This window comes from Gallus gallus, chromosome 3 (assembly GCF_016699485.2).
Source record: "Gallus gallus isolate bGalGal1 chromosome 3, bGalGal1.mat.broiler.GRCg7b, whole genome shotgun sequence".
NCBI lineage: Eukaryota > Metazoa > Chordata > Aves > Galliformes > Phasianidae > Gallus > Gallus gallus.
Genome location: NC_052534.1, coordinates 80087366 through 80112759, shown reverse-complemented (window position 1 = coordinate 80112759; position 25394 = coordinate 80087366). Strand labels below are relative to the sequence as shown.

The 25394-nt window shown below is 36.0% G+C and overlaps 1 protein-coding gene across 2 annotated transcripts in view; it reads right to left on the bottom strand.

Moving 5' to 3' along the window:
* The window catches only part of IMPG1 (interphotoreceptor matrix proteoglycan 1), a 54797-nt gene extending 30940 nt beyond the window's left edge, over positions 1-23857 (bottom strand). Inside the window, exons 1-8 of one of the 2 annotated variants that reach the window (XM_046938382.1) lie at positions 23762-23857; positions 23048-23670; positions 12366-12599; positions 6506-6672; positions 6274-6302; positions 3674-3741; positions 2820-2911; positions 134-280 (exon numbers count right to left, since the gene is read on the bottom strand). In XM_046938382.1, the coding sequence (XP_046794338.1) occupies positions 134-280; positions 2820-2911; positions 3674-3741; positions 6274-6302; positions 6506-6672; positions 12366-12599; positions 23048-23114 (804 nt within the window). In that variant the 5' untranslated portion in view covers positions 23115-23670; positions 23762-23857. 2 annotated transcript variants of the gene reach the window in all.
* Between the last annotated feature and the right edge of the window lie 1537 nt (positions 23858-25394).

Below are 25394 nucleotides of genomic sequence, written 5' to 3'. Positions count from 1 at the left end.
TGAGACGATAGGCATTGTCTTCTTTAAATGAGAATGTTTTATTCTAGTTCTTTTTCACGGTGAAGTTAGCTTCATGTTACAAATCTATACAAGGTATAAAACCAAGATTTCAGTATTCACTGAGCCTCCTTACCTGCAGTTGAAATTTGGCAGCTAATTGTCGATACTGTGGGGAGTTTGGATCACTAAGTTCAGCTGTGTATTCCTGATCAGTGAGGGTGACACTGAATTCTACCATTTGCTCTGCAGGCAGTTCTGGCACTGTATTTGTTCCTAGCTCCTGAAAGAGGAGAGGGGAAAGAAAAGAAAAAAGAAATAAAGGCGAGTGATTGTTTTCCCTTTACATATCAACATTTAATAGACAGACGAGTTCCTTTTTAAATCCATACCCCAAAAATCTTTCTGAACCAGGTCCTACAAATGGTGACAGTTCACAGCCACTTGATTTTATTCTTTGCAAATGAGTTTTTTTTTCTGTGGCTTGAGATCTTCATTTTATATTCTCTTATATTCATAAAAGAACACAATGAAGCAAATGAAACTTTTTTTTTTTGCAGTTACCACTTCTTGTCTCCTATGTCATTAAAGTAGTATGGCTTTATTTGTGACTTTGGAGGGCAGTTCATGACCTCAAGGAGAGGAACAAGTAAATGTTAAAAGCTGGTTGATATCCTACCCTCAGAGTACATTGGTTAATAAGAGAAAAACTACTAATATATGAGTTTCTGAACATGAAACTGTAACAGACATTTGTTTTCCCGATGATAAAGTAGAATTGGCCCTACCCATGTTATACCTTTCCTGTGCAGATGACTTACTGTTATTAGAAGTACTCTTATTTTATTTATTAATTCCCACTACTGTTAATAAATTTGGTCTCTGTTTAGTAGTTTTTCCCTTCTGTAACATTACTTTCAAGAAGCTAATTCATTTTCAGGCTGGTTTTTGGTCACTGTGGGTACAGTCAAAGATTTCCCTACTCATCCTTTTGCTAATTTCAATGTCAAGGGATATGTCTTGTTCCTTATTCACAAACTAGAGCTTCAAATTCAAGTTGGTATTGGGTATTAGGAAAAAATTTTCTCCAAAAGAGTGGTTAGATTCTGGAACTAGCTGCCCAGGGAGGTGGTTGAGTCACTCTCCTTGGAGATGTTCAAGAATTGTGTAGATGTTGTACTAAGGGACGTGGTTTAGTGGGAAAATATTGGTGGTAGGTGAGTGAGTGGACTAGATGATCCTGAAGATTGGAAAAGAGCTCCATGATCCAAAGTCTTGGAGCACAAATGCATAAGGAAGTGATACAGAGATGTCACTCAGGGAACTTTACTGCACTGACTGCATATACGTGGCTTATTTATACTTATTAGTAATTTATATTCTGTAGTCTTTTAATAATTTTTCATATTTGAATTTGCTCTAGGATAATTCTACTCCCAGCCAGGCTTTTTCAACCTTGGGTTGAAATCATAATAAGAGCAAGACGATGATTGAGGTGAAGCTGGTACAAAAGAACAGAAAATATATCAGCCTGAATCCCACACAGAGATGCGATTTCCATTTCTGCTGTAGGATGGGCTGGCATAAGGCTACTGGAGACATCTGGACCATATGTATGCCAGGGTTTTGATAGTTTTCAAGAATAAGCAGTAGAGGAAACATAGATGTAATTACAATGTTTTCTTCATTGGAAATAAATTTTTCTGCCCCGGTTAATTCTCCATACTTAATTCTTCTAAGCCACTACTTGAGATGCCTCAGTTTTGAAGGAAAATATTTTTCACTGTATATAAAGATATGGCTATTTGTTAAAGATCATTCTACAATATAAACACAAGATCAAGGCAAACTTACTTTCTATAAATATATTGCTGCCTTGTGACATTTTTAGCCAGCCTTTAGGGGACTGGCTACAAACAAGTAGGCAGAAAAAAAATGAGGGGATCTGTAACTAGTTTATGCCATCTCAAACTTCTCAAAAAAGACAATTTTTAAACCATTTTTTTCTTCATTTTTGTATCTGCTCTTTCCATCCAACAGCTGTTACAAGTTGGTAGTCAAAACTTTTAAGATTATATTTCCCTGGGCCCTAAGGATGTAATTATTTTAAATAGTTAAAAAAGAAAAAAGCTTATCTGGGATTATTCTGGTGTAATTACTGTACCAGGGCAGAGGAGCTTGTCCTGCGGTGTGATGGGTAAGGTTTTGGACAGCATTTCCATCCTGCTGTCAAGACCATGATGTCACTGAAGTAGGAAGGGGATGGCATGAGTCTCTGTTTACATCCAGAACATGCCAACAAAAATACAGAGGAGCTTTCCAAGGTGCTACTGTAGAAGGGGAAAGTCTTTAGAAAGAAAAGGAATTCTGAGAGCAAAGCAAAAGGGAAAAGCAAAGTGTTGTCTCCTACCCAGGACTCCTCAGCAGCAAAGCCCATGCAGTGTCCTTGGGCCTTGGAGAGGCCTCAATCTGACTCCAGAGGGCTTCCAGAAGGTTTAAAATGTAAAACAGGTTTGAAAAATGGTGTAAAATAAGCAACAGGCCCCGATATTAAAAAAAAAAAAAAAAAAAAAAAACTGTTTAAAAAAATGGTTGTAATATTTTTATACTTCCTACTGCATATACAGAAATCATCATTCATGATGTAGAACTGATAAAACAAAGCAGCAGTAACAGTGGGGAGAACTAATAGTTCTCCACACTAAGCATTTAAAAGGCTTCCCCCTTTTTTTCTATCCCTCTTTTTCTTTTTCTGCTAGCTAAATTCAGAAAGGTGAATGAAAAGACTGAATAGGAAAGCAGGCTGCAAGTCTTCATCTCACCTTCACAGGAGTCTTGGTCTCATTGACAATTTCATTGAGCAGTGTTCCGTTAGGTACCAGTGTGTACGTAGAAAGGGATGCGCTGGGGGGACCTGGCAGGGTTCCGAATAAAATCATGTGAGAATGGTTTGTGCATTAAGATGGACAGATCTTCCCCTTTTTCTATTGGTCATCTTGCTTAAGGATCTTTGTCTGTGTTATAGTGATTTTCCTTTCTGGTTACAGTAATAAGAGGTTTTGACAATTTTCTATTTGGAGACGAAGCTACCGTGCTAGAATTTACAATCAATGATTCTGTCCTATTCAACCATCCTAGAAATATGTGTGCAGGATGTTTCCTACTTGAACCAAATGCTCATATTTACAGATTTTAAAATTACATTTATTTCTATCATTTTAAAGTACTCTGGTATGCAGCAGTGTTGGTATGTCTAAATGGAGCAATTACTCAAATTAATCTCTTGGCTTCACTGTGACTTTCTGTCAGAAATAATATTTTTCTTCTGTTTGATTATTTTGGCTAAAAAAAAAAAGCAGCAGCGGATGCTCTAAATGCTACTTTATAACTGAAGAAAAATATGCTCCACTCCCTACACATGAAACTATCAAAATATAGTTTATAAGATGCATTTAAAGACAATGAAACAGATATGAAATGCTACACTTGAATAGCAGACATGCTGTAGGAATAACAAGAACTGCTTATTATAGACTACTTTGCTAAGCTGCTTTTGTTGTACTTGACTGAACTTGCCATGCTTCTACAGCATTTGTTCAGTTACAGCCTTCTAAGATGACTGGTTTTAGCGATTCTATTTGATGGGCAGTTACAGAGCAGGCAGATTTGACATTACCTGTAGAAACAGAAGGAATGTCTTCCAGCTTTTTGCCACCTGTTTTGTCTGTGGATATTTCATCTTTCCTATCAATCAGATAGAAATGGGTGATTTAATTATCAGCATGTTTACAAGCAACTGTGAGGGTGTAACAAAATGTAGAAATGACCTCTACATTAAATGTAGTTGAGTGAATGAAGTTATTTGTTGAGAAATATTTGATATGGTTAAACAGGGCAATGAAATAGTTTGATCCTGTTTTATATTCAGCAGTTTATAGAAATGCTTGCCTCCTTTCCTCTTCTTCAATCTGGTTTTTGCTCTTATGATGAACAAAAGTACCAATCAGATTGTTTCCCCTCCCAGTCCTGTGAGTCTGCTCATGAGATTTCACAGTGATTTTTTTTTTTCTGTGCAGTCAGAGAGAGGGGGGTCACACAGACGGACACAGTGCTGATTCTTCTTTACTTCTCCTCTAAGTCAGTGAATGGTTGACCACTAGCAGTAATGTGAACAAGACTTTATGAATTATCTAAACAGATTATTTCCTTTGCTGTATCTCATACTATCAGGGTAGTTTTATGAGTCTCTGACCTTAAAATTTTTTGAGTGAATGGAAATACCATGATTTTAAGGTCATTTCATGATTTGCTGTGAGAAGATGATGGAAGGACTTTTTGTTCTATTAGCCTACACTAGAATATCATCAATCCGCTACCAACTAATGATAGTTTCAAATCAGATTCCTAGGTCAAGATTATTATAACTGTAAAAACATTTAGATTTTGATCTAGATATAAATAAACTCACAGATATGATTTATTTATTTATTTATAAAATATCTGTGATCCCCAAGGTAGATTGCTGAAAACTCAAGTATATGATGGTTTCGGATTTTTCTACCTTGCAGGACTGTTTTTTGTATTGTCAGCAAAATAGTATGTATACACACATACAACAGATACGCTTCATTGTAGATGCATTAAAGATTTCTGCAGTTAAGGCTGTAGGTTAGTTTCTACTCTTAAAAACAATATTTATTATTTTGTACTGTTTAGAAACACTTAGTTTCATAGCTAAGAATGTTTTAAGTCAGTCATTGAGATTTTTTCTTTCATGTAAGTTGAGGTGAAGAATTTCATTTGTTTTGGGTTATAAGTAAAGTTGGGGAAAAAAATATAAAAAGCACGACAGTGAAAAGCCCCATCATGGAAACTGACAATGATAAATAGAATTCCTTAACGTTTGTATAGAAATTGCTATAATTAAATCAGAATATACAAGTGGAATATATGTGAGAGCTGATGTGAATGAAAAAACTATGGGCTCTGAACTGCGTGGTATAACATTGACTGAGACAAGAAGAACCTTGTAGCATAGACAGAAAAGATGGTGGGACTGCATTTTCACACAGGACCTGCCTAGGTGTTGAATAGCATAAATAAACACCATGGGCAGCTTCTAACTTACCACATTCTCTGGTAATCCTATGTGGTGAGAAATAAATTTTATGTTGTTTTCATAATGTCAAATAATTTGAGACTTATCCTTCTATGTGATATCTTACAGAGATACAGAACTTTTTCCCAAACTACATAGTAGTAAATATGAAGCTCAACAATGCATTATCACAGCTACCTGCTTTTCCAGCTGAAATATGAGTAATTTCATAGATTTTACCTCATCTTCTGAATTGTGCCTAGAGAAAACCATACAGTTTACACAGAGCATAAGAACTTTGAAATCAGTCACTTTACTTACTGCCTTCCTGCTGCTGTTTGCACTAGACTGAGTGAGAAGATTTCCCCTTGGACTTCCAGCAAAGTTTAATTAAGTCCTACATTATTAAAAATTCATTTAATAGAAAGAAGAACACTCAAAGCTCCCATGTCATAATCAGTAAAGATACATAAGAGCTCTGTATTTTTGAGACAGTACAGTGTATGAATGGAAAATATTTGCTACCTCTGAAAATGTAAGAATATTTTAAGGTAAAATAATACATTCATCAGAAACAGTGGACAATGATATTTTTCATCTATACTATAGTATTTTCATACGTGTATTATGTGAGATAAAATTCAACATTGTAACTTTAATCCTGCCATCTCTGACTCGTGATTATTGCCAGGAGCACTATCCTCTTCCAATAGAGTTATCAGAGCAAAGCACTATATTCGTTTACAATAATGTGCCATGTAAAAATACAGACAAAAGATAAAGCACAGAATTTTAAAACTATTTATCATGTAGCCTCCCAGATAAACTTCTTTCAGCTTCCTGCCTTTCCTTTTAAAAATTGTAGGAATTGTGTGTAATCTTTTGTCATATTGCCTATCAATGTTATTCTAATGTAAGGCTGTGGCTTTGACATAGATTTGTGCTTATACTAGCCTAAGAAGACATTCTTTGGTGTTTCTAGGTTGAACAGACAGTGTGGGTATTCTCCTGCATTAATCATTTGTGATCTAATTACTGTGTTCTATAGCATAGAACATACACATCTCTCACAGTACACACTAAATACAACACAGTGCTATCCATATATATGCTCACATCTACACACATCTAAGAAAGGCAGTGACATTAAGTGGTGAGATTTTACTTGTGTTACTTACCTTTCCTGAAAAGTTCTATGTTTTACTCTCTGTGGAAAGATTAAGAAAAACAGCATTTTAGTGGTGAGCGTATCCAACCATCAATAAGAAGCTTGCTAGCTTCTTTGTTTACTGTACTTGTAGTAGTTTCTCATAGTACTTGCTCCCTCTTCTTCCTGAGCAATACTTTGCCCTTCTATAAGCAGAGGGGGAAGTTTTCCTCAGTTTTTAAATAAATGTCAATAATCCTTACCCGTTGGATTATTTCCAAGTGCTCTTGGGAATTGCTGAAGTTTTTGCCAATGTCGAATATGCAGAAGGTTTCCCTCTGGCAGGCAGTAACCCAGTTCTGATATTCAGAGGTATCGGGAATCCGATCCAGAAAAATACGAAAGGCTTCCCACACAGCTTCCTGGCAGACTGAGTAAGAAGAAAGGGGATAGGGATGGATGTTTTGTACCAAAAAGTATAGTTGAATGTCTTTTTAAAGTGATTTGGGATTTATGCATTATACTGTTGTCATGGTTTTATCAATGTTTGATAATTGATTATAATTATGTTTGTTTGTATATATATTAAGCATGCTGTAATGATGTAGAATAAGGGGTGGAATGTCATGGTTTTATGATTTTTGGTTATCAGTATTCCACATCACAACATCATGCAGTGTACTGGGAGTTAAGGAGCAAATACTTTAGTTCCAGGTACCTGTCTGGAAGAGAAGAACTATGTTCCCCAAGAGCCTTTTCGAGTACTGTTATCATTCCTGCTCAGGGGAACAGATATAAGGGCGTAGGTCATCTGACTTGTCTCTCTTCTCATCTCGCTGTGTTCCCTGTCAGATCAGCTCACTACTGCTGCTCTCGACTGCATGCAAGGCTTCAGTATTAGTGTAAGGCCTTTGGCTCTTGGACAATCTTTCTCTCAATTACTTTTGATTTATATTGTATTATAGTGTGTTATCTTACATTCCAATACTATATTTAGTAGATTAGTTTCTTTCTCCTCAGATCATTGTCGCCGTTTTTAATTATTTTGGGGTCCTCTGTTTCCCTTCCTGGAGGCACGGATTTTGTGAAATCCCTCCGCCCCACTAGTCGCGGAACTGGGCCGGACCAGCCCTTAAACCGTTGACAACTGTGCCTAGTAAATAAGTCCATCTTCTTGGTATTTCTAGGTCTTTTAAGTATTTCTAAGTTATCAGTCATTTGTCCTGTTGCTGAGGGATTCATTTTCTCTCATTTTAAATATTTTCTTCATTTTAAATAACAGATTAATTTGGCCTGATATCATCAGCATGAATACAGGGCAAACACAAAGCACACTTTGTTCACCTCAGAGATACATGCACTGGAAGTTCCAGCAAACAGGGAAGTAGATTAATAATATCTAGCAATCTTAATACTGGAATAATAAAAATTTTAATTATATAGAGAGGTTTCATACACAACTAGGACAGTTTAAGCCAAAATATGTAGGATTTTAATATCGCTCATGTATGTAAGAAAGTGTTATATTGTGGTGTTTGTTTTTTTTTACTGCAGCGTGTTGAAATGATTTTCTTATATTCTAAATTTCCAATGCAGTCAGCCTTTTTGACATAAGTGATAAGGACTTTCTGTACCATATACATGCTTTCATGTTTCTTTAAGCACCTGTGGAAAAATTGAATTACTTAGTATAGATAAAATTCCTTTGGAAAGTACTCGATTTCCTTTCTTTCTACACAAGTGTACACTCATATTCAATATCAAAAATCTCCTCTGTGGTGATGAATAACTCGGCTGAATGCCAGGCTACCTCAAGGGATATTACAGGGATTGTGGCTGTGGGGAGAACAGAAGCATTCTGCATCATCTGGAGAAATGAAAGTGAACACAAAGAAAATGTAACAGTGGAGGAGGTTTGGAAAAGATAGTATTCATGGTTCTAAAGGAGTTTCATTTATTGGATGCTAACTGATCTAATTACTTGAGAGTGTATAAAGCATAATAGAGGAGACTGATTCTGTAATTATTCCGTTGGATCACTGCTCATGTGTTACAAATGTACTAGATATATTTGGGCTTGGTCTTAATTGTTGCCTTTTCTTTAAACTGTTTTCTAGAAGTCAGAACTCCGTCAGGCATTTCAAGGAAAACTTATAAAAGATAAACTCTTGATGCAAAGACCTTTCTCTCTAACATTTTGAGTGAAGATCATGACATGCATGAGCAGGAAAGGAAGGGAAGAAAGCACCAGCAGCTAAAATAGAAAATATCTGCTCAGAAATACTTCATAGGGTCTATTTTCCTTTCTTTTCTAGCACAGAGGTCCTAAGTATCTCTATAGAAGTGAGTTTTTGAGAGTCAGAGAGGACCAGGTGGGACTAAAATTCTGAGTGCGTTTGCCAACACCTTGTTGAAGCCTCCCCCTTGCTGTAACTTGAAACCATTTATAATTTCAAAAGATTCTGAAAGGTAAACTGATCTCTCCTCTAGACAGATACTGCCTGTTTGGCTAACAATAATAATAATTTTTGGATTTCACTTAACTTTGAACAGCACAGGGCTGGGCCTTGAACCAGTCCTGTCTGTACCTAGGTAATGTTTAAAATCACTGGTGCAAAGGGATCCTCAGGCTGGCACAAACCTGGACAGGATGTGCTGTTCTATGTGAATGTCCCTGATCACCTACAGAAATGCTCACTCCTTCAGGGTGTCCCCTGCAAGCATTTTGAACACAGTTGTTGAAAATAGCCATCATAGCCTGGTGGCAGCTAGAACCAATGTGTTTTGAGTAGAATCATTTCAGTTTATCTCAGATGTCTCTCTACCTTCCAATTAATGGATGACTGAGCCTGTTTCTTCTTGATTCCACTGATATTCCAACAAAGTCAGCTGTATTTTCACTTTGTGGAAGGATAATCTTCAGTCACTTGAGATGAAGAAATAGACTTCTTCAGAATGTTCCTTGAAATTAAATGCTTTTAGAATGGGAATTTCTAGCATGTTAGAAAAATCATTTTAATAAAGCCTTGCTAGCAATTTAATAATTGTTGCCTTTAGCACTTTATTTTGCACAGTTCATTACTGTGAGATGGGACGTTTAACTTCAGTACTTGATACCTGCCTTGACTTAGTGAGATAATTATCTGCATTATCTAATATACCAGTGTCTGCAATTAGTGCTAGAAATGGTTATTATCCAAACTTGCTGTAGGGATGTACTCACACTTGGTTGTTAGGACATCATAATAATAATAATAACTCAGGAACAACTTGCCCTCCAAGCAAGACAGCTGTATGGGAAGCATAGGTGGCCAGATTATTAAAAAGCAACAGGCTCTCTTTTGAAAACATTTATTCATAATGAGTTAGAGGTTAAGGCTATGTTCTGTTATCTTTTTCTCACAACTCTCATTTTTTCATGTGTATTAACTGCTGAATAAGCATAAAATCTGTTGAAAAGCAATCCAGTTTTCAGGATTTAGATAAAAATGACACATGGCCAGATGAAGAGATTTTTTTAGCTAATTCCGTACGTGTTTCAGAGTCATAGTATGGCTTAGGTTGGAAGGGACCTGAAAGATCATCAAGTTCTAGCCTCCTTGGCTGTAGACAGACTGCCCAGAGACACATCCAGCTTGGCCTTGAACACCTCTAGGGAAGGGGCATCCACAGCTCTACCGGGAAGCCTGTACCAGTGTCTCACCACCCTCTGAGTAAAGAATTTCCATCTAACATCTAATCTAGATCTCCCTTCTTTATAAGCTATAAGCAAGTTTATAAGCCATTCCCCCTTGCGTTGTCACTCTCAGACTAAGTAGTCAGTTTCCTTCCTGTTTATCATCTCTCATGTACTGGAAGGTCACAATGAGGTTTCCCCAGAGCCTTCTGTTTTTGTCTGAATAAGCCAAGCTCCCTCAAACATTCTTCCTAGGAGAGGTGCTCCAGCCCTCTGATCATCTTTATGGTCCTCCTCTGAAGAAACACTTCCATGTCCTTCTTGTGTGGGGGGCCTCAGGCATGGACATGTGCATGCTTGCATGCACTTGAGAGTCTGTCTTCAACCTGTTGAAGATTATCCAGTAGTTACTGTTTGAGCACGTATATTTGAACAGCTTTGTGTTGTGTGCTCATTCCTGAAAACATTTTAGCATGAAGTAATTAGAATATTAAAAAAAAAAAGCAATTTTCTTAAGGAAGCAGTAAAATTCTCTAGAGAACAGATGTGATCTACAAGGTTGTTACATTTCTAAATGTGTTATGGGACTTGGAAGGATAGAGATGGTCTTCCAGACTTTCATAAAAGACAAAGAACAGACCTCTGAAAAACAAAATGAAGATGAGGTTTTCCCACAGTGTAGGCTTATACTGCGGTTACTGGCTGCTACTTCAAGAGTAATGCTTGCATCATCAAATATTCATCTCTACTTTTATTTTTCTTCATTTATCACACTCATCAGGTATGTTAGCATGCTCAGCTGGGAGTACAAATATCTTGGTTTTTGATCTTTTCCTTGAAGGAAAGATTTGTTGAGGTTTTAACAAAGGACATTGTAATAGAGAACGTGCAGCTCTCCAAGTAGTAGCTTTTTTGCTGAACGTGTATACAACTTGTTCAGCTGCAGACTTCTGTTCTCTTGTGGACTTTTTGGTAAATGTTTCAGCTGAAGAGCTGAGTGACATCTACTCAGAAAAGTTTCTGAGAGTAGAATGCTCTGCTGGGAAAGACGATCTATAATTTTAAACCTACTTGTGCTACAAGGTTTGCAGAACTCAGCCTTTCACTCTAAACTGATGTGCTGCTTTCCAAAAAGATGCTACTAGCAACATCATCAGTTTTTAAAGGAGAATGTGACAGTCACAATACTTGATTTCAGGCTAATGGTGCAAGTGTGTCCTATGAGACTGTGTTTTCAGATCAGTCAGGGACATGACCAGTGAGTTTTAGGGATTTTCAGGATTAATTTGTGTTTAAGAAAGGCTTTGAGGATCAGCCTCTGACATAGGTTTCAGAATTCTCTCTAATGCCCACTGGCTTGAAATTCTATTCCACAGAAGTTTCTGAATATGTCTGTATCTATAGGAATGACTACAGGCACTGATGTAGCTTGTCCGTGCTACATGTGGGAAGTGGCTGCTGGAGTGAAATTTTCACAACTCCATGTACAGGTTTCACATTAGAGAGAACTAGGTGGTTCCCTGAAAGAGAACTAAGCAGCTCTGAGAATGGGTGAAGATCAATAGAAAGGAACAGATGCATAAGTGAAGTTGATTTCAAAGATCATGAGAGAGCTGATTTAAGATGTCACGTTAGATGCTTGCATCCCTGAAGGGCTGACTTGGTTTTAAAGTTAGCTTTGGAAAGTCCAGTTTCAGCCCTGAACTCTGCTTGCTTGCTTTCTTCTTTTTTTTTTTTTTTTTTTAAATACAAATTTGAATAGCCACTGAATGGGGGAGAGAGAGAGGGAGGAAGAGAAAAAACATCAGAAACAGAGGGCTGTTATCCCTATGGTTTCTAGGGACCTAAAACCAAAGAGATAAATCTATAAGTTCTCTAAAGATATGAGAGGAAAAGAAATAGAGGGAAGAAGAGAGAGGAGAGGGAGTTGGAAAAGAACAACAACAAAAAAACTTCTAGATTTTTACAAATGAGACTAAAGTCTTGGCACGTGTTGCTGGTGATTATCTTGGTATCAGTATTGTGACAGCACGACCACACTTAATAAAACTACAGATTCACCAACATATTTGTGAAGTGACATACTATTCATTTCGTCACCTGTCTTGAATGAGTGGAATTAATTCTGAGGGGCAAAGATTGTACCACTTTTTTGAAAGTATAGCAGGTACTTATTCATACAGTAATACAAGCATGATTTGGTCTTCATGTTCTGCCATGCTAAAAAAAAAAAAAAAACTATACAATTGCACTGAGATCATTAGTCTTTTGAGTGAATTGTTTTATTCTGTTCTGGTAATTACCTGTCTTGAGCTGTACTGATGTACATGTATTGTTTAATCATAAAATAAGTATCAGACACATTGTCTAGAGCTAAAGATCAAGATTCTGCAAGATCTTTGTCAATATTTGCAGGGAAAAAGTACAATCTACAATTATTATCTTACCTCTTAATCTATAGTAAGCTTGGTGACTGGCTAAAATCTGCTTCACTGATTCTTGTGGGCAGATTTTCACACCAGTAGAAAAAAAGGGTGATCTCTTTGTTCGGTGTTTTGCCATGTCAAATATCCTCCTTATAGTTGACACTCTGGACCTCTTTGTTGTTCTTTCTGTTTTGTCTGACCCTGAGGCATCTGCAAGTTGTTTGGCTTCACCATGATTTGTTTTACTGGGGATTTCTGAAAAAGATAAACAGTAAACATGTACATAAACATACTTTGCATAGGTAGTATGCAAGATCATGTTTGAAAAATGCATGTAAATGTAAGGACTCTTTGTGTTATTGTCGGTATGCTGAATTAATTGTCCAATGTCATACTGGACAACTGGGACTGAAAAACCTGGTAAGTATTTTACTTATAGCTCATCATATAACTTCCAGGTCAAACAAAACAAAAGCTACAGAAGCCCTAAATCTTGTTTTTAAAAGTGATTTTGTGTTAGGTCCACAAGAGATACTTAGGCATTTGAACTTTGTGCTACAGCATCTCATTTTTATATAATGAAATGTAAAGCACTCAAATATTTGGAGCCTGGAGAAGGTGAAGCACATCTGTATTAGCTTACTGTATAAAAAGAAGTCTATGCTAACAGATATGAGAAATAGCTGTACTGTTTTTGATGTTCTTATCTTCACTCTGGACTTCTGGGCACATCTCCCTTCAGTGGGTTCAGACTTGTTCCCACTTTCAGAACTAGACACTGAAAAACATTCTTTCAAAAGCTGAACAGGAGTTTTATTGTCTTTGAGGACAGAAATATCCTTTCCAAGTCTTTCTTTTACTTCACAGTGCACTGCTCTTTCCATCCCTCACCAAAACTGAAGTATTAATCCGAACAGACTGCAATTATGCATCTTTGCCACGTGATGATAGTGACCTGAGTGCTCACAATAGATCTTTAATTATTCCCAGCAAAGCGGAACAACTACATTAGAAAAGGAGTGAGATCAGTGAGTGGTAGAAATAGTGAGAGAAATAGTCTTCAAAAAAATTAAGAGTAAAACATTGTCAATTTGGTGGAGAAAGACTAAACATTTTGCTGTGTTTAAGAAACATTATCATGTTCTTATATAAATCAAGAGAAACTAAGGAAGCTAAAATCACATTATCATAACAACTGGCAACTTTGTTATTTAAATGTTTAAAGACAAGTTGGCAGATAAATAATAAGAGGAAAAATAAATGAAAATCATACTATTGCAAAATAATTGTATTTCAACCACAGAATGGAAGAAATTCTACCATCTTTGTCAGTCTGCATATGTATGCGTACGTATATCTCCATTCATATTTAACTTCAGAAATTAACACTCAATACTTACTGTAAAAAGCATAATAATGACATATATACCATGAAGTAGATGGTACTTTGAGATGGAAATAAGTTGATTGCTTGATTATGAGGAATATTTGACAAATGGAGTAGTTTTTACAGTGAAGATGCAGGTGATTGTTATGGCCTAGCAAAACATGCCAGAAGCAGCAGCCTGCAGGCCTAGAAGTCTCTAATTATTGTAAGATAAGGGAAGAAGATGATGCAGTCATATAGTATTATAAAATGCAATGGAAGAAATTATTTTTCTCAATAATGTCAGATCAGTAGCTTTAAAGGAACGTTAAAGTAATAAGGAATAAAAGGAACTTGCACTGTGAAAGCATGGCTGGGGGTCCACCAGAAACCAAAAGGGACCAAACACTGGATCATTTGAGACACTGAAGTATTTTAATGATATATGAGGAGAGAGTGATAGATTTACCATCAAGGAAAAGACAATGCCAGTAAAATCTTAAAGCTGGCCTCTGTAATCCTCTTGAAGAAAATACCAAAAATCTACATGGAAAGAAGCCAGCTGTAAGTCTATTACCTGTTACAAGCTCTATTAACTGCTATAGCCCAGCTGCCCAGGCAGTCTGACCAACTGGGGCAGAGGATTTTTCCATTAAGCTCTTTGATAGCTTTTGCATGAAGCAGAGGCCTTTCTTCGAGGATTTGCTTCTTTCCTAGGATTTGCCCCTAAGTCATTAACTTGAATTAAGAATTATACTATTCATAAGACTGATAAAGGAGATTCTTCACATATCATTGCTGTGATGACCTCAAATTGTCTCCCTGTTCTCAAATTAGGATTGCTATTTGGGCTTTTCAGTCTGAAAAGTGACCACACTTTATCTGCATCCAGATATCAGTGTTCTGCTGGCCTACTCAGGGTAGGTGTCAGGTTTTTTGTTTTTTTTTCTGTTTTTATATTTCCTTTTTTTTTTTTTTTTTAACGGATATGGAGGGATATGTTGCTTAAACGTGCTTACTTTAATAGGTTTAATTCCATTTATATCTTCAGTTAGTAAATTTTCTTCATTAAACTTTATTATCATCAGCTCTGGAAATGACTTTTTTTTGCTAAACTTATGCACAGTTTGAATTGGAGAAACATCAACTATTCTCTTTCCAAATTATTTTTCAAAACCTATTTCCTAATATTTACTAAGTACGAAGGGAAGAAGACTGGTTCTCTGGTGCAAACACTATTTGTTCATAAGTCTTCGAGCTGTGCTTTCTTCCATGTCTTTGAAAATTCTAAATGGATAAACTTTTACCTAAGACTAATATAATTTCATCTAAGGTATGTTTTATCCATGTGCTTGACTATAATATGACTCCATCTACAGCTTATGAAATGCTTTTCTTTCAGTGTCCTAGGTTGAGCAAAATGATAAAAGACTTGTGTTATAACAATATTGAACCCTTTTCTTTTTGCTGTTCAGCACAGTAATTGGGTGATCTGGCAAGCAGTAAATTTTACAGGGTACGTAATTTGATTGTGTAAAAGAAATTCAAATAATACCAAGATGTTTTACTGTTCTTAAAAAATTAAGTTCTCTTTCTAATATTTTGTTATCATCATTATCTTTTCTTAAATGTATGGAGTTAATATATTTAATGTTTACCCTGCCCAATTTGACTTTGGTGACTGTCTCAGTTTTACTTTTAAAAGATAAATCTAAGATTTTTAGGGTTCTTTGATGGTTTAGTTCAGAAGAGTAGATAATTGTCAAAGTCTGTTAATAGTTTACTCTGTTTAAGCTTAATCTCCAGGGTGCCTTGCACAGAGCTGTAACTCTCCTTCCTTATGCTCACATGAAAGAATCTGCATAATTATCCCCATTTTCTGAATTGCCTATTTGAGGAAAAAAATGATGTAGAATTACTAAGGATCAATGCCAGTCAATGTTTGTCCTGAATTTAGACAAATATGGCAAAGATATTTAAAATGTGATAAAACACTTTTTTTCAAAACATGATAAAGCAATCTTATCAGAACCTAATCAAAAGTGCTTTCATGTTCATGGAGGTATCTCAAGCCTGTAGTGCTTCTGGTTATTCAGATTTTGTTTTCAGGAAGATAAACAGTAATAATTTCTCAAATAAAAAACTTGAAATCCTCATTTACTTTATATTCAGATTTCTTCACTTCCAGCTGTTAATACTAATAGTTTTGGGAGGCCTCTGATTTTGTCACTGGATTTTTGTTTGCTTGCTTTTTTGTTTTAGCAACAGTGACAATCTCTGCGTAGGAACACTTATCTACAACATAAGTTCAAGAAGTAACCTTTTGGTTACACTTGACCTTAGAAAATGAAGATACTATTCTATACAGAGAAGAATGTTAAACATGTTAACATGGCTTTAGCAGCAAAATTCAGGGTGAAATGAGGACAAAGCTGTTGAAGTCTGAATAATTCATCATTAAAATCATCATCAGATTTGACATGTGTGAAGAACATGATTAATCTGAAAAATAAATGGATATTCTTAGGAAAGAGAGAAATGCTTGATTGATAAATGGGATATATAGCCTTTAGTGTGAAATAATTAAAATACAAGTCTTATTTAAGAGGAAGAGAAGGGCTTGTCAAAGAAGGTGAATTAAAGAAAGATGCCATAAATGTATTTATGTGACCTAATCAAATATACAGAAGAACTAACATGGTCAGCAACCCCCATGTTGATAGTTTATCTCGTTAACAAAAACAAGGATGACTAGTCATGGAAAAAGCAATGATGCCTAGTCATAGTTGATCTGAGATCTGTGGAAGGGATGATTACTGTAAGTACCAGATGGAGCACAGAAAGCACAAACAGAGGATGTTTGTGTCTCTCCGCATCAGTCTTCTCCTGTAGTGGGAGTAGCAGGGACCTCAAATTCAAATGGCACATGCCAGTGACAGACAAGTTGCCTATGATGTGTTCTCTCCTTGTTTTCCTTTTAATATCCCTTTAATGCCACATTGTCTCAATCCCAGAGTGTGGGAATGGTCTGACCAGACTGAAAGGCCTTAGATGAACAGGGAGAAAATAAAACAAACTTATGATTAAATGCAGCCTAGGTCCTGCATATGTGTACAAGACTATGTGGTTTACTTGTATTTATATTTGATACAGTATATTCTTCAACTATTGTTGATGCAGACAGTGAAATATTTTATTAATTTATTTTATTTCCTTAAAATTGGCAAAAAATGAGTTAGCTATTTAGCATGTTGTCTTGTGTGAATGTCATTGTTACGTGTCACTGTACAGTAATGTTACCTGTAGGATGAAGCCTTGGTATCTGGATGTGTCAAAGAGCTGTGGGGGACAGGGAGAGGTCTCCAGACTGGAAGACCCTGTGTTTAGTTGACTGATGTCTACTAGAAAACTTCCTATTAAGTATCATGAACCTGATGTCCCATCCCCAGCAGTACGAAAGCTCCAATGTACCTACTGGATAGCTTGTGTTATACTGCATTGAGCATCACCTTAGAAGCCAAGGAACTGCTAGGCCCTGCCTGTGCAATAAGCAATCTGTACTGAAGACACAACAAATACAGTCCTTATATCTCTCACTTGCATTCCACATGGCAAAATTCTAGCTGCACATGTTCACAGATGTCCTGGTTTCAGCTGGGACAAAGTTGATTTTCTTCTTCGTGTCTAGTGTGATACCATGTTTTCGTTTTGGGAGAAAAACAATATTGATAAGACACTGACATTTCTAGTTGTTGCTGAGTGGTACTAGACGGAGCCAAGGATGTTTTAGCTTCTCATACTGCCCAGCCAGCAAGGAGGGACACAAGGAGCTGAAAAAAGACAGAACCAGGACAGCTGACCTATGCTGGCCAAAGGGATATTCCATACAATATGACATCATGAGAAAAAACTGAAAACTAAGGATGAGTTGGCTGGGTGGGTAGCCACTGCTTTGAGATTGGCTGGGCATCAGTCAGTAGGTGGTGAGCAATTGCTTTGTTTTTTAAATATGTATATATAATTATAATTACATTTTTTTCTTTCTTGTGCACAATCCTTTAAACAACCTGGATTTATATTTTGGTACAAAAAAATCTGTTTTCATCAACCAAGATGCTTTAGATGTCTGTCAGTAAATGAGAAGGATTTCATATCTGCAAGTTGTTAATGCTGAGAAACTAAATTAGACATCATGGTCCTCCAGTTGTTCCCAATTACTTGCAGAAATCTGTGTGATTTTGTATGTCAGGTGGAGAAACACAGTTGTTAAATCAATCAGCATCAGAAAGAAGGCCAAGAAGATGGTCATTTGAAACATAATATTTATGAAATGTGATCTTAGGTCTTGTTACAGACCAACAAAATAATTTCTTCCTCTCTAAGTAGACAAATTGGTAGCATCCTTGAATTATTCTTACTAAACAACTCATAATGTAAGAACTCTGCTGAATTATCTGCCTATTGCAGATGAGAATGGAAAACATAATATGTCACTGGGAAGATTCTCCTGCTTTTGTGAATAGAGTTGTCATATACTAACCAGCAATGAATTAATATTTGCCATAAGTGCAGCCTGTACCAACCACAAATCCCGAACATGTTAAAACCTTTGGAGTCAAAATACGATTCTGATGCATTTCTTTCCTAACTGAAAGTCATGCTTTCCTTGGCATCGTATGTCTCATTTAGAGCAGAAATATATCCCTTCACTTTCAGATAAGTGCAAGCTCTGGTGAAGAATCTTCATTGTTATTTCTTATCTGTACTAACTGGTGCTGCTAGGAGTCATAGAGAAAATATCAAATGCCATCCAAGGTTTCATAGCTATCATTTGAATCCTGTAACAGGCTGACTAAGATGCATCACTCAGACTAGGAACAGTATTGAAGAATGAATGCTTTTAATGTTGATGTATGAAATATATACGTATCTGTATTACTTTGGCCATCTTAAAAACATTTGGCCTGAAGTTATCTGATTTGGTTCCCATCAAAGCATTTAAGAAAGTGCTTTAAATATTTTAGTATTTCTTGGAGGAATACATCCAATCTTCAGTGGTGAAACACTCACTTGAGCACCTCTGCTATTCATTTTTCTAGCCAGTCATACTCAAAATGTACAGCCAGCCTCTCAGAATTCAGTGAAACAACATAAGTGTAAATTACAGTAATATTTTGCCACATAAATCAACATTTCAACAATTGTGGTGGTGCAGGTCAAAGAGTCGCTGTGCAAAATAGACTTACTGAAGTAGCTCTGTTCAAATATGATAACAATTAGGATGGTTGACTCCTTATTTTGACAGTGATTTGGTCTCAACCATACTGAACCAAGATGAATCACTGAAAAACATTAAGTGCCAAGCTGCACAGAGCAAGTTAGGTTGGAAGGACAGCTGGAGATCAACTTGTCCAATTATTTGATCTAGATCAAATTTATGCACTTTTGAGAGAGAAGAACAGAGGGAAGAGAACTTGATTAGACATGTCACCAGTAGAGCCGTAACAAAATCATTAAGTAAAAGATGAGTGCATTACTACCTCCTTCCTGAAATATCTGGGACTTCTGTGTTGACTAATACGTAGGAAAGGAGCGTGCCTACTAAAACTGGCATTGCACGTAACTTAGGTTCAGGGATCCTAAGACTGTTAATACGTGATTGGATAATGCCTGAGAAAGCTAGTGAAAGATTGAGAGAGGTAAACAAGCAGATATTCTTAGCTCTGCACTCAAGTAGAAATTTTAGAGCCAGTAGAACTTCACTGTTGAAAAGACGAGCACGGTGGCCTAAGTTCAATCAGTTATGTAGGCTCCTAGTTTTCCTAATTTTTAAATAGAATCTGGGTCCTACTGGCTTGTTGATGTCTTTGTGATTAGACAGTTGCTTTAAGACTCAGTTTGCTAAACTGCTGTTGATGTGCTTAATGACTCTAGAGCCTCTTACAGGGGAGTTTCTCTGCGATACCTCTGGTAGTCATGCTCTTGTGACATGAGGATAATGATGTTGCTCTGTCAGGTTGTATGCTTGCATATTGTGGTAAAACCTAAGAGAATATAAGCACACCTACAATGTGTCAGGTGTGTTTGAAAACTGGCAATCTGCAAACTGCATAAAATATGCAGGATAATGCACCTGGTAAAGTCAGAAAAATTATAGAGAGGGAGTAAATGCCTTTTGCTTTGATCCCAAAGGGACAGAAAAAAGGACAGAGGTACCAAAGTAAAGGGGAAAACATATTTTTCCTTCTGGCAAGAAGAAATAGGTTTTGCTACATCTGATGAACGCAGGCCATTTCACCACTAGCTGAAAACTGAAGCCATTAGGCTTCAGTTAACAGTTAACTCTGCAGTTAACTGAAGAATAGAGATTGACATAAACTGTAATTTGGATTTCTAGCAGGTTAAGACTCCAAGTAGAATCCTAGAGCATCCTGAGTTGAGAGACCCACAAGGATCATCAAATCCAACTTCTAAAATCAAGACAACTCCTAAAATTATTTTGTTGTTACCTACAAAATATTTTTAAAGTGACTAAGCATTTTATAATTAAAAATGTTTGTCTTGTCCATGGTTGTATCCAGAGAAAAAATACTCACACAGCTAATGGTTCAGTCATTTATAATTCACTAATCAGTATTTAAGGGGTGCTATGACATCTAGAATTAATCTTTAAGATTCCATGTCAGTATTTTGTATTTTTATTCAAGCTTTTTTTTTTTTTAAATAGATAGGAATTAAATAATAACCCCCACATATATATATTTAATGTTTTACTTCTCATCTGTTTATAAGCACAACCAGGACAGCAAGCTTTAACTTGGTAATCTGTATATTACGTGTGAATGTAGAGAATAATCTCAGTGCAGAAAGCTGATGTCTTCTCTTTCTTTCTTTCTTTGAAGCCTTATATGCTCTTTGACTTGCTCTGTCTTTGGCAGAGAATTGCTTAACCCCTTTTTCAAGGGCAATTATAGTAATGAAGATTTCCAATGGATGTTGTTGAATTAGAACAGTTGAGAGGGAAGGAGTAAGTCAGAATGAATTAAAATGATTTCATAGAGCACACAGAAAGCTTTTGTATCCTGGAGAATGACTGAGTATACAGAGAATATTTGCTTGCTGATTAAAAACTAACACTAAGCAGCCATTCATGTTCTGTCTCCTTTACATTCTCAGTATCAAGTGCTAGATTTACTCAGAATCAGTGCATAGTTTTGGGAGTTTAAAGCTTCTCTAAATTTTGCTGGTTAGTCTGACTGTTCAGTGTTTAAAAGTTCAGCAGTTAATAACTACTGTCCTATTTTTCCTGTATAATTTTGTCACCACAAATTTTGTTTCCCTCACTTTCTCTTCCTATTATTAGTGACAGTTTGCATCAGGACAGTGGCAAAGATCTGAGTTCAAGTCCTGAGGTCATTTCCTGGATTTGGCGCTTTTTTGGCACTAGTCATAACCAAAGATAAACACTCCATCTCTGAAGGCTTTATGTTGCTTTCTACAGTTTTTTTTTTTGTTAGTTGTGGAATTGGAAGTATTCCTCCAATTAGCATCAAGGCAGATGAGTTCTGAAATAGGGGTAGGGAAGAGAGGATCAAAAGACGTTTCTAAGCAAGTCCCATTTTTATTTACCCTGAAATATCAAAAGTGAAAAAGGAACTTGAATTTCAGATACTTTCTTTCATGATGAAAATAACAACCAACCCTATAAATGTTTGGAGATTTTATACTTATTGTTATAATATACTTCCATCTTAACAAAAAAAAATCTTAATCTTTTATTTTCCAGTTTCTTGTAGTTGAAATATACTTTAAACTGGAATAGCCCTAATCATCTATGTTAGGATTATTAATGAGTAATTAAAATAAGTATTTGCAATACTGGGAAAGTCTGTGTACTTTTGAAAATGTTTTCCCAAAGCAACTGATCCTAATTCTAAGTCACAAAATAGCAGTTCTGGATGCAACTCTGCTCTGGTAAAGAAGATTGCTAAGATAAACATTAAGTCCTTTGAAATTTGTATGCAGATGTTTGAGATAACAACACAGTTTAGCAATATTAAATATGGCATAATAAAATGACAATAAAAAGTAGTTATTATATGTTTGTTCATATCAAATTGAATTTAAAAAAACTACTGGGAAAGCATTTTTCCAATACATGTTAGAAAAAATATTTTTTCTCTTTAAAGCCATCAATAATTAAAAAATTAAAAGACTATGTATCTATATACACACGTAAATATGTAAGCTTTGTTATATAGCTGCCATTGCAATTAGTTGTTATAGTTGAAAGGACAAGAATATATTATGTAAAAAAGACTTTTCATGGAAATAAAACTTTCATTCACGTGAGCGAAGTGTAAAGAAGTTGTGATGCTGGCTTTTATTTCAATTATGTAAATGTCAAAGTGTAGATGGAAAAGTTAGTAAGAAAACTCCCTCAGGATTAAAGACTTTCCCCAAACTTCTAAATCTATTGAATATGGAACTGAATAGGAAAAAATCTCATCAACTCTTACTTTCTGTTGTTGAAGGAACTTTAAAATTGCTTTGAACTTTTTGATGTTTTGAAAGGGTGTAGTAATTACCTGTTGTACTAAGTAAACCAAAGTTGTCTATATTTCTGTTTACTTGGAAATAATTTTACAAATCAATACTTCATTTTATTTTCATTGAGATCTGCTTATCAAAATGCATTTAAAAAATCATACTGTATATCACAAAAGGAGCATATTGTATCCTGTTACTGTGATTATAGGGTGTTCACTTTCTGTTTTATCTTTCCCTAAGATGTACTTATGTTAGCAGATACATCCTTTTTAGTTTCCTATTGTAATGTCTATGTTTTCCTGCTTGTTCTGTTCTGTACAGAGCAATTTCTTGTTTATTTGTAAGTATGTTTTCTTCCTAAAGAATTTGTGTATCTAAAAGTTTCTGAACTTTCTAAAACTGGCTAATAAATACAAAAATATACTTTACTACTTTCTCTTCATTTCAAGGATAATGGATAACCTCTAGCAATGTCAGCATTTTCTTAGATGTTCTTTCGGTAACTTTAGCCCTTCCGCATAATTGTTTTTCAAATTAAATATATTTTTTCATAACAGAACATATGCAGGTGAAACAAAGGGAACACACATGAGAAATGTTGTCAACCTTTCTATTTCTTACTTTATAACAGTCTCACAAACTATGTTGTCTCTTTCAGAATTGTCACGACACCAAATTCCAAAGAAGTAATACTGTAATAAATTCTGTGATAAAATGACCTGATCTTTCCATTTCTTTTCAACCAATGCAGTGCAAATTAGTATAATCCGTTTATATATGAACTTACCTCTGCTTCCCTGAACTTGGAGAGCAAGGCAAATGGCCAAGAATATTAATCCAGTTTTCAAATGCATGCTGTCTGTTGATCATTCACGGTTTTCAAAAAGATCATGCAAGGAACTACAATACTGAGGTCAAGTAGAAGATTTTTTAAGAACTAAAATCTCCAAGTAACTTCTTTCTTCTTTGTTTAACGTTTGATTGTTTGTTTGTTAGTAATTTTTCAGGTGTCTTCAGCTGTGGACTGCTTTGAATCACAACAAAGTGAAGAGTGCAACAGGTTTCAGGATACAAGAGCTGGACAAACCCCTCCAAAGCAAACACTTCTAGCCTGGGGGACTGGAGTGGTAAGACGAGTGACGATGTTTTAAAAAAAAGCAGTGTCTGTTTCTGGAATAATCTTTTTATCTGCTGCTCAGACATAATCCCTCTTACGGTCCAGCTGGAAGAGCTTTCTTCATCTTATTAACCTTCTGGAGCAGCATCTGTCAACCCCAGTAGACTTCAGTAGTGCTATGATAAACAACGGAAGTCTCTTCTAGTGCTTATTGCCTTCGAACGTTGATCATCTGGGCATTGCAGAGGTATGGCCCATGAGTAGAGGTAAAATAATGGGGAGAGCTGATTGTGCTATTTCCAAACCTGAGATCACAAAAAACAAGGGACTTCCTTTGAAGAGGAAGACAGCTTTTTCAGAAAGAATATACTATATTCAACTTACCCACTGCATTTCACTTGGGAGCCCCTCTCTGTCCTCATGCCAAAAGGTTGCTGTTGAGATATTCCTATCACGGCAGTAGTGATGCTGTTCTGTGACAGCAGGAAAATTACATGACTCAGCAGTTAATTGCAGCAGTGTTCAGGGCTGGCACAAGCTGATTCCAAATTAGTTGTGGGGGAGGGAAGATGTTGCATGGAAGGAAAATAGGAAACAGACAGTGGGAAATGCTGTTTCAAGCATACGGCTATAACCAAGCCATGAACTGTCAGTAAGTGAATATTTTTAAACAGCTCTGTTCCACTTTCTGAAATAACTACTCCTGTTACATATTTGGAATGTGAAAGAGTATCATACTTTTTGTTTTCAAGAATATTCTAGTGTTTCATATCACCTGAAAAACTACCAGGTGGGTATTTGTAAAGACCCATTCAACTTCAGAGATTTCTGTGCAACTGCGCTTTAATCATAGGAAATTTCTAGTTTGGCAGCAAGAATCTGTTTCCTTGTACTGTAAGTACGTGTTTCTTTAACAATAACCTTCATCTGAACCCAATCAATATTCTATTTTTACTTGGGATTTAAAAAATGGCAGCTTCCCTCTTATCCTGAGATTGTCTAATTTTAGCTATTCAGAAGAGATAGTAAAGAGAACATGGGACAAAACCAAGTCTGCTGCTTCTAATTTTTCAAATCTTTTTCTGATTCTTAGTGCTCACAGTACTATGTATTTTGTTTCATGTACATTGCCTTACCATTCCAACAAAACAAATTAGGAAGACCTTTTCAGCAGCCCAATGCAAGGCAATAGTGGACATGATCAAGATTTCTACCATATAAAATTTGAATATTATAGGAGGATCATTCTTTAGCAGGACCAATACTTGACTTTACGTATTTCATATCTCATAATCATATGGTATATGTTATACAGATATAAGGAATTCATCCGTAATCCAGGCAAGTTTTAGCACATGTTTATAGACACGCTACAGTTGAATGAAGAAGTTCCCCCATTATATTATCTTATTTTTGGCTGCTTTAGCATTGGATCTGCAACTTTGAGAAAATACATGTTTCCAATAGCAATGGAATCAACTTTTTCTGGTGTTACCATTTCAAAGTTCATGGTAGGTATTTCTGAAAGTCACAGCCTATTTCTTCAGAGCAACTTAGGTACCAAACTTCCTATGGAATTTAGTAGGAATATGATCATTTAATTCCATTATGAATCTACCAGGCTGGATGTGGCTCTGGGCAGCCTGGTCTAGTGATTGGCAACCCTGTACATAGTAGGGGGGTTGAAACTCGATGATCATTATGGTCATTTTCAACCCAGGCAATTCTATGATTCTTTGATTCTAATTTAAGCACCAGATACATTTTGAAAATATGTGATAAAGAGATTTTCTTAATTACTGTGCAAGGCTGTTAGTGAAGCCTGAACCAAGAATCAGAAATCTTTCAGCAAAGCTATAATTTAAAAATATTAAGTGAACCTTTCACATGTAGGAGAAGCTATGCAAACAAGAAAACATGCTTTTATCTTTCAGATAATTTAAAATGAACATGTTCAGGAACAATCCTAGAAGACCCCACAGTGTTATTTAGCATCAAGGTATGATTTCAGGAAAAT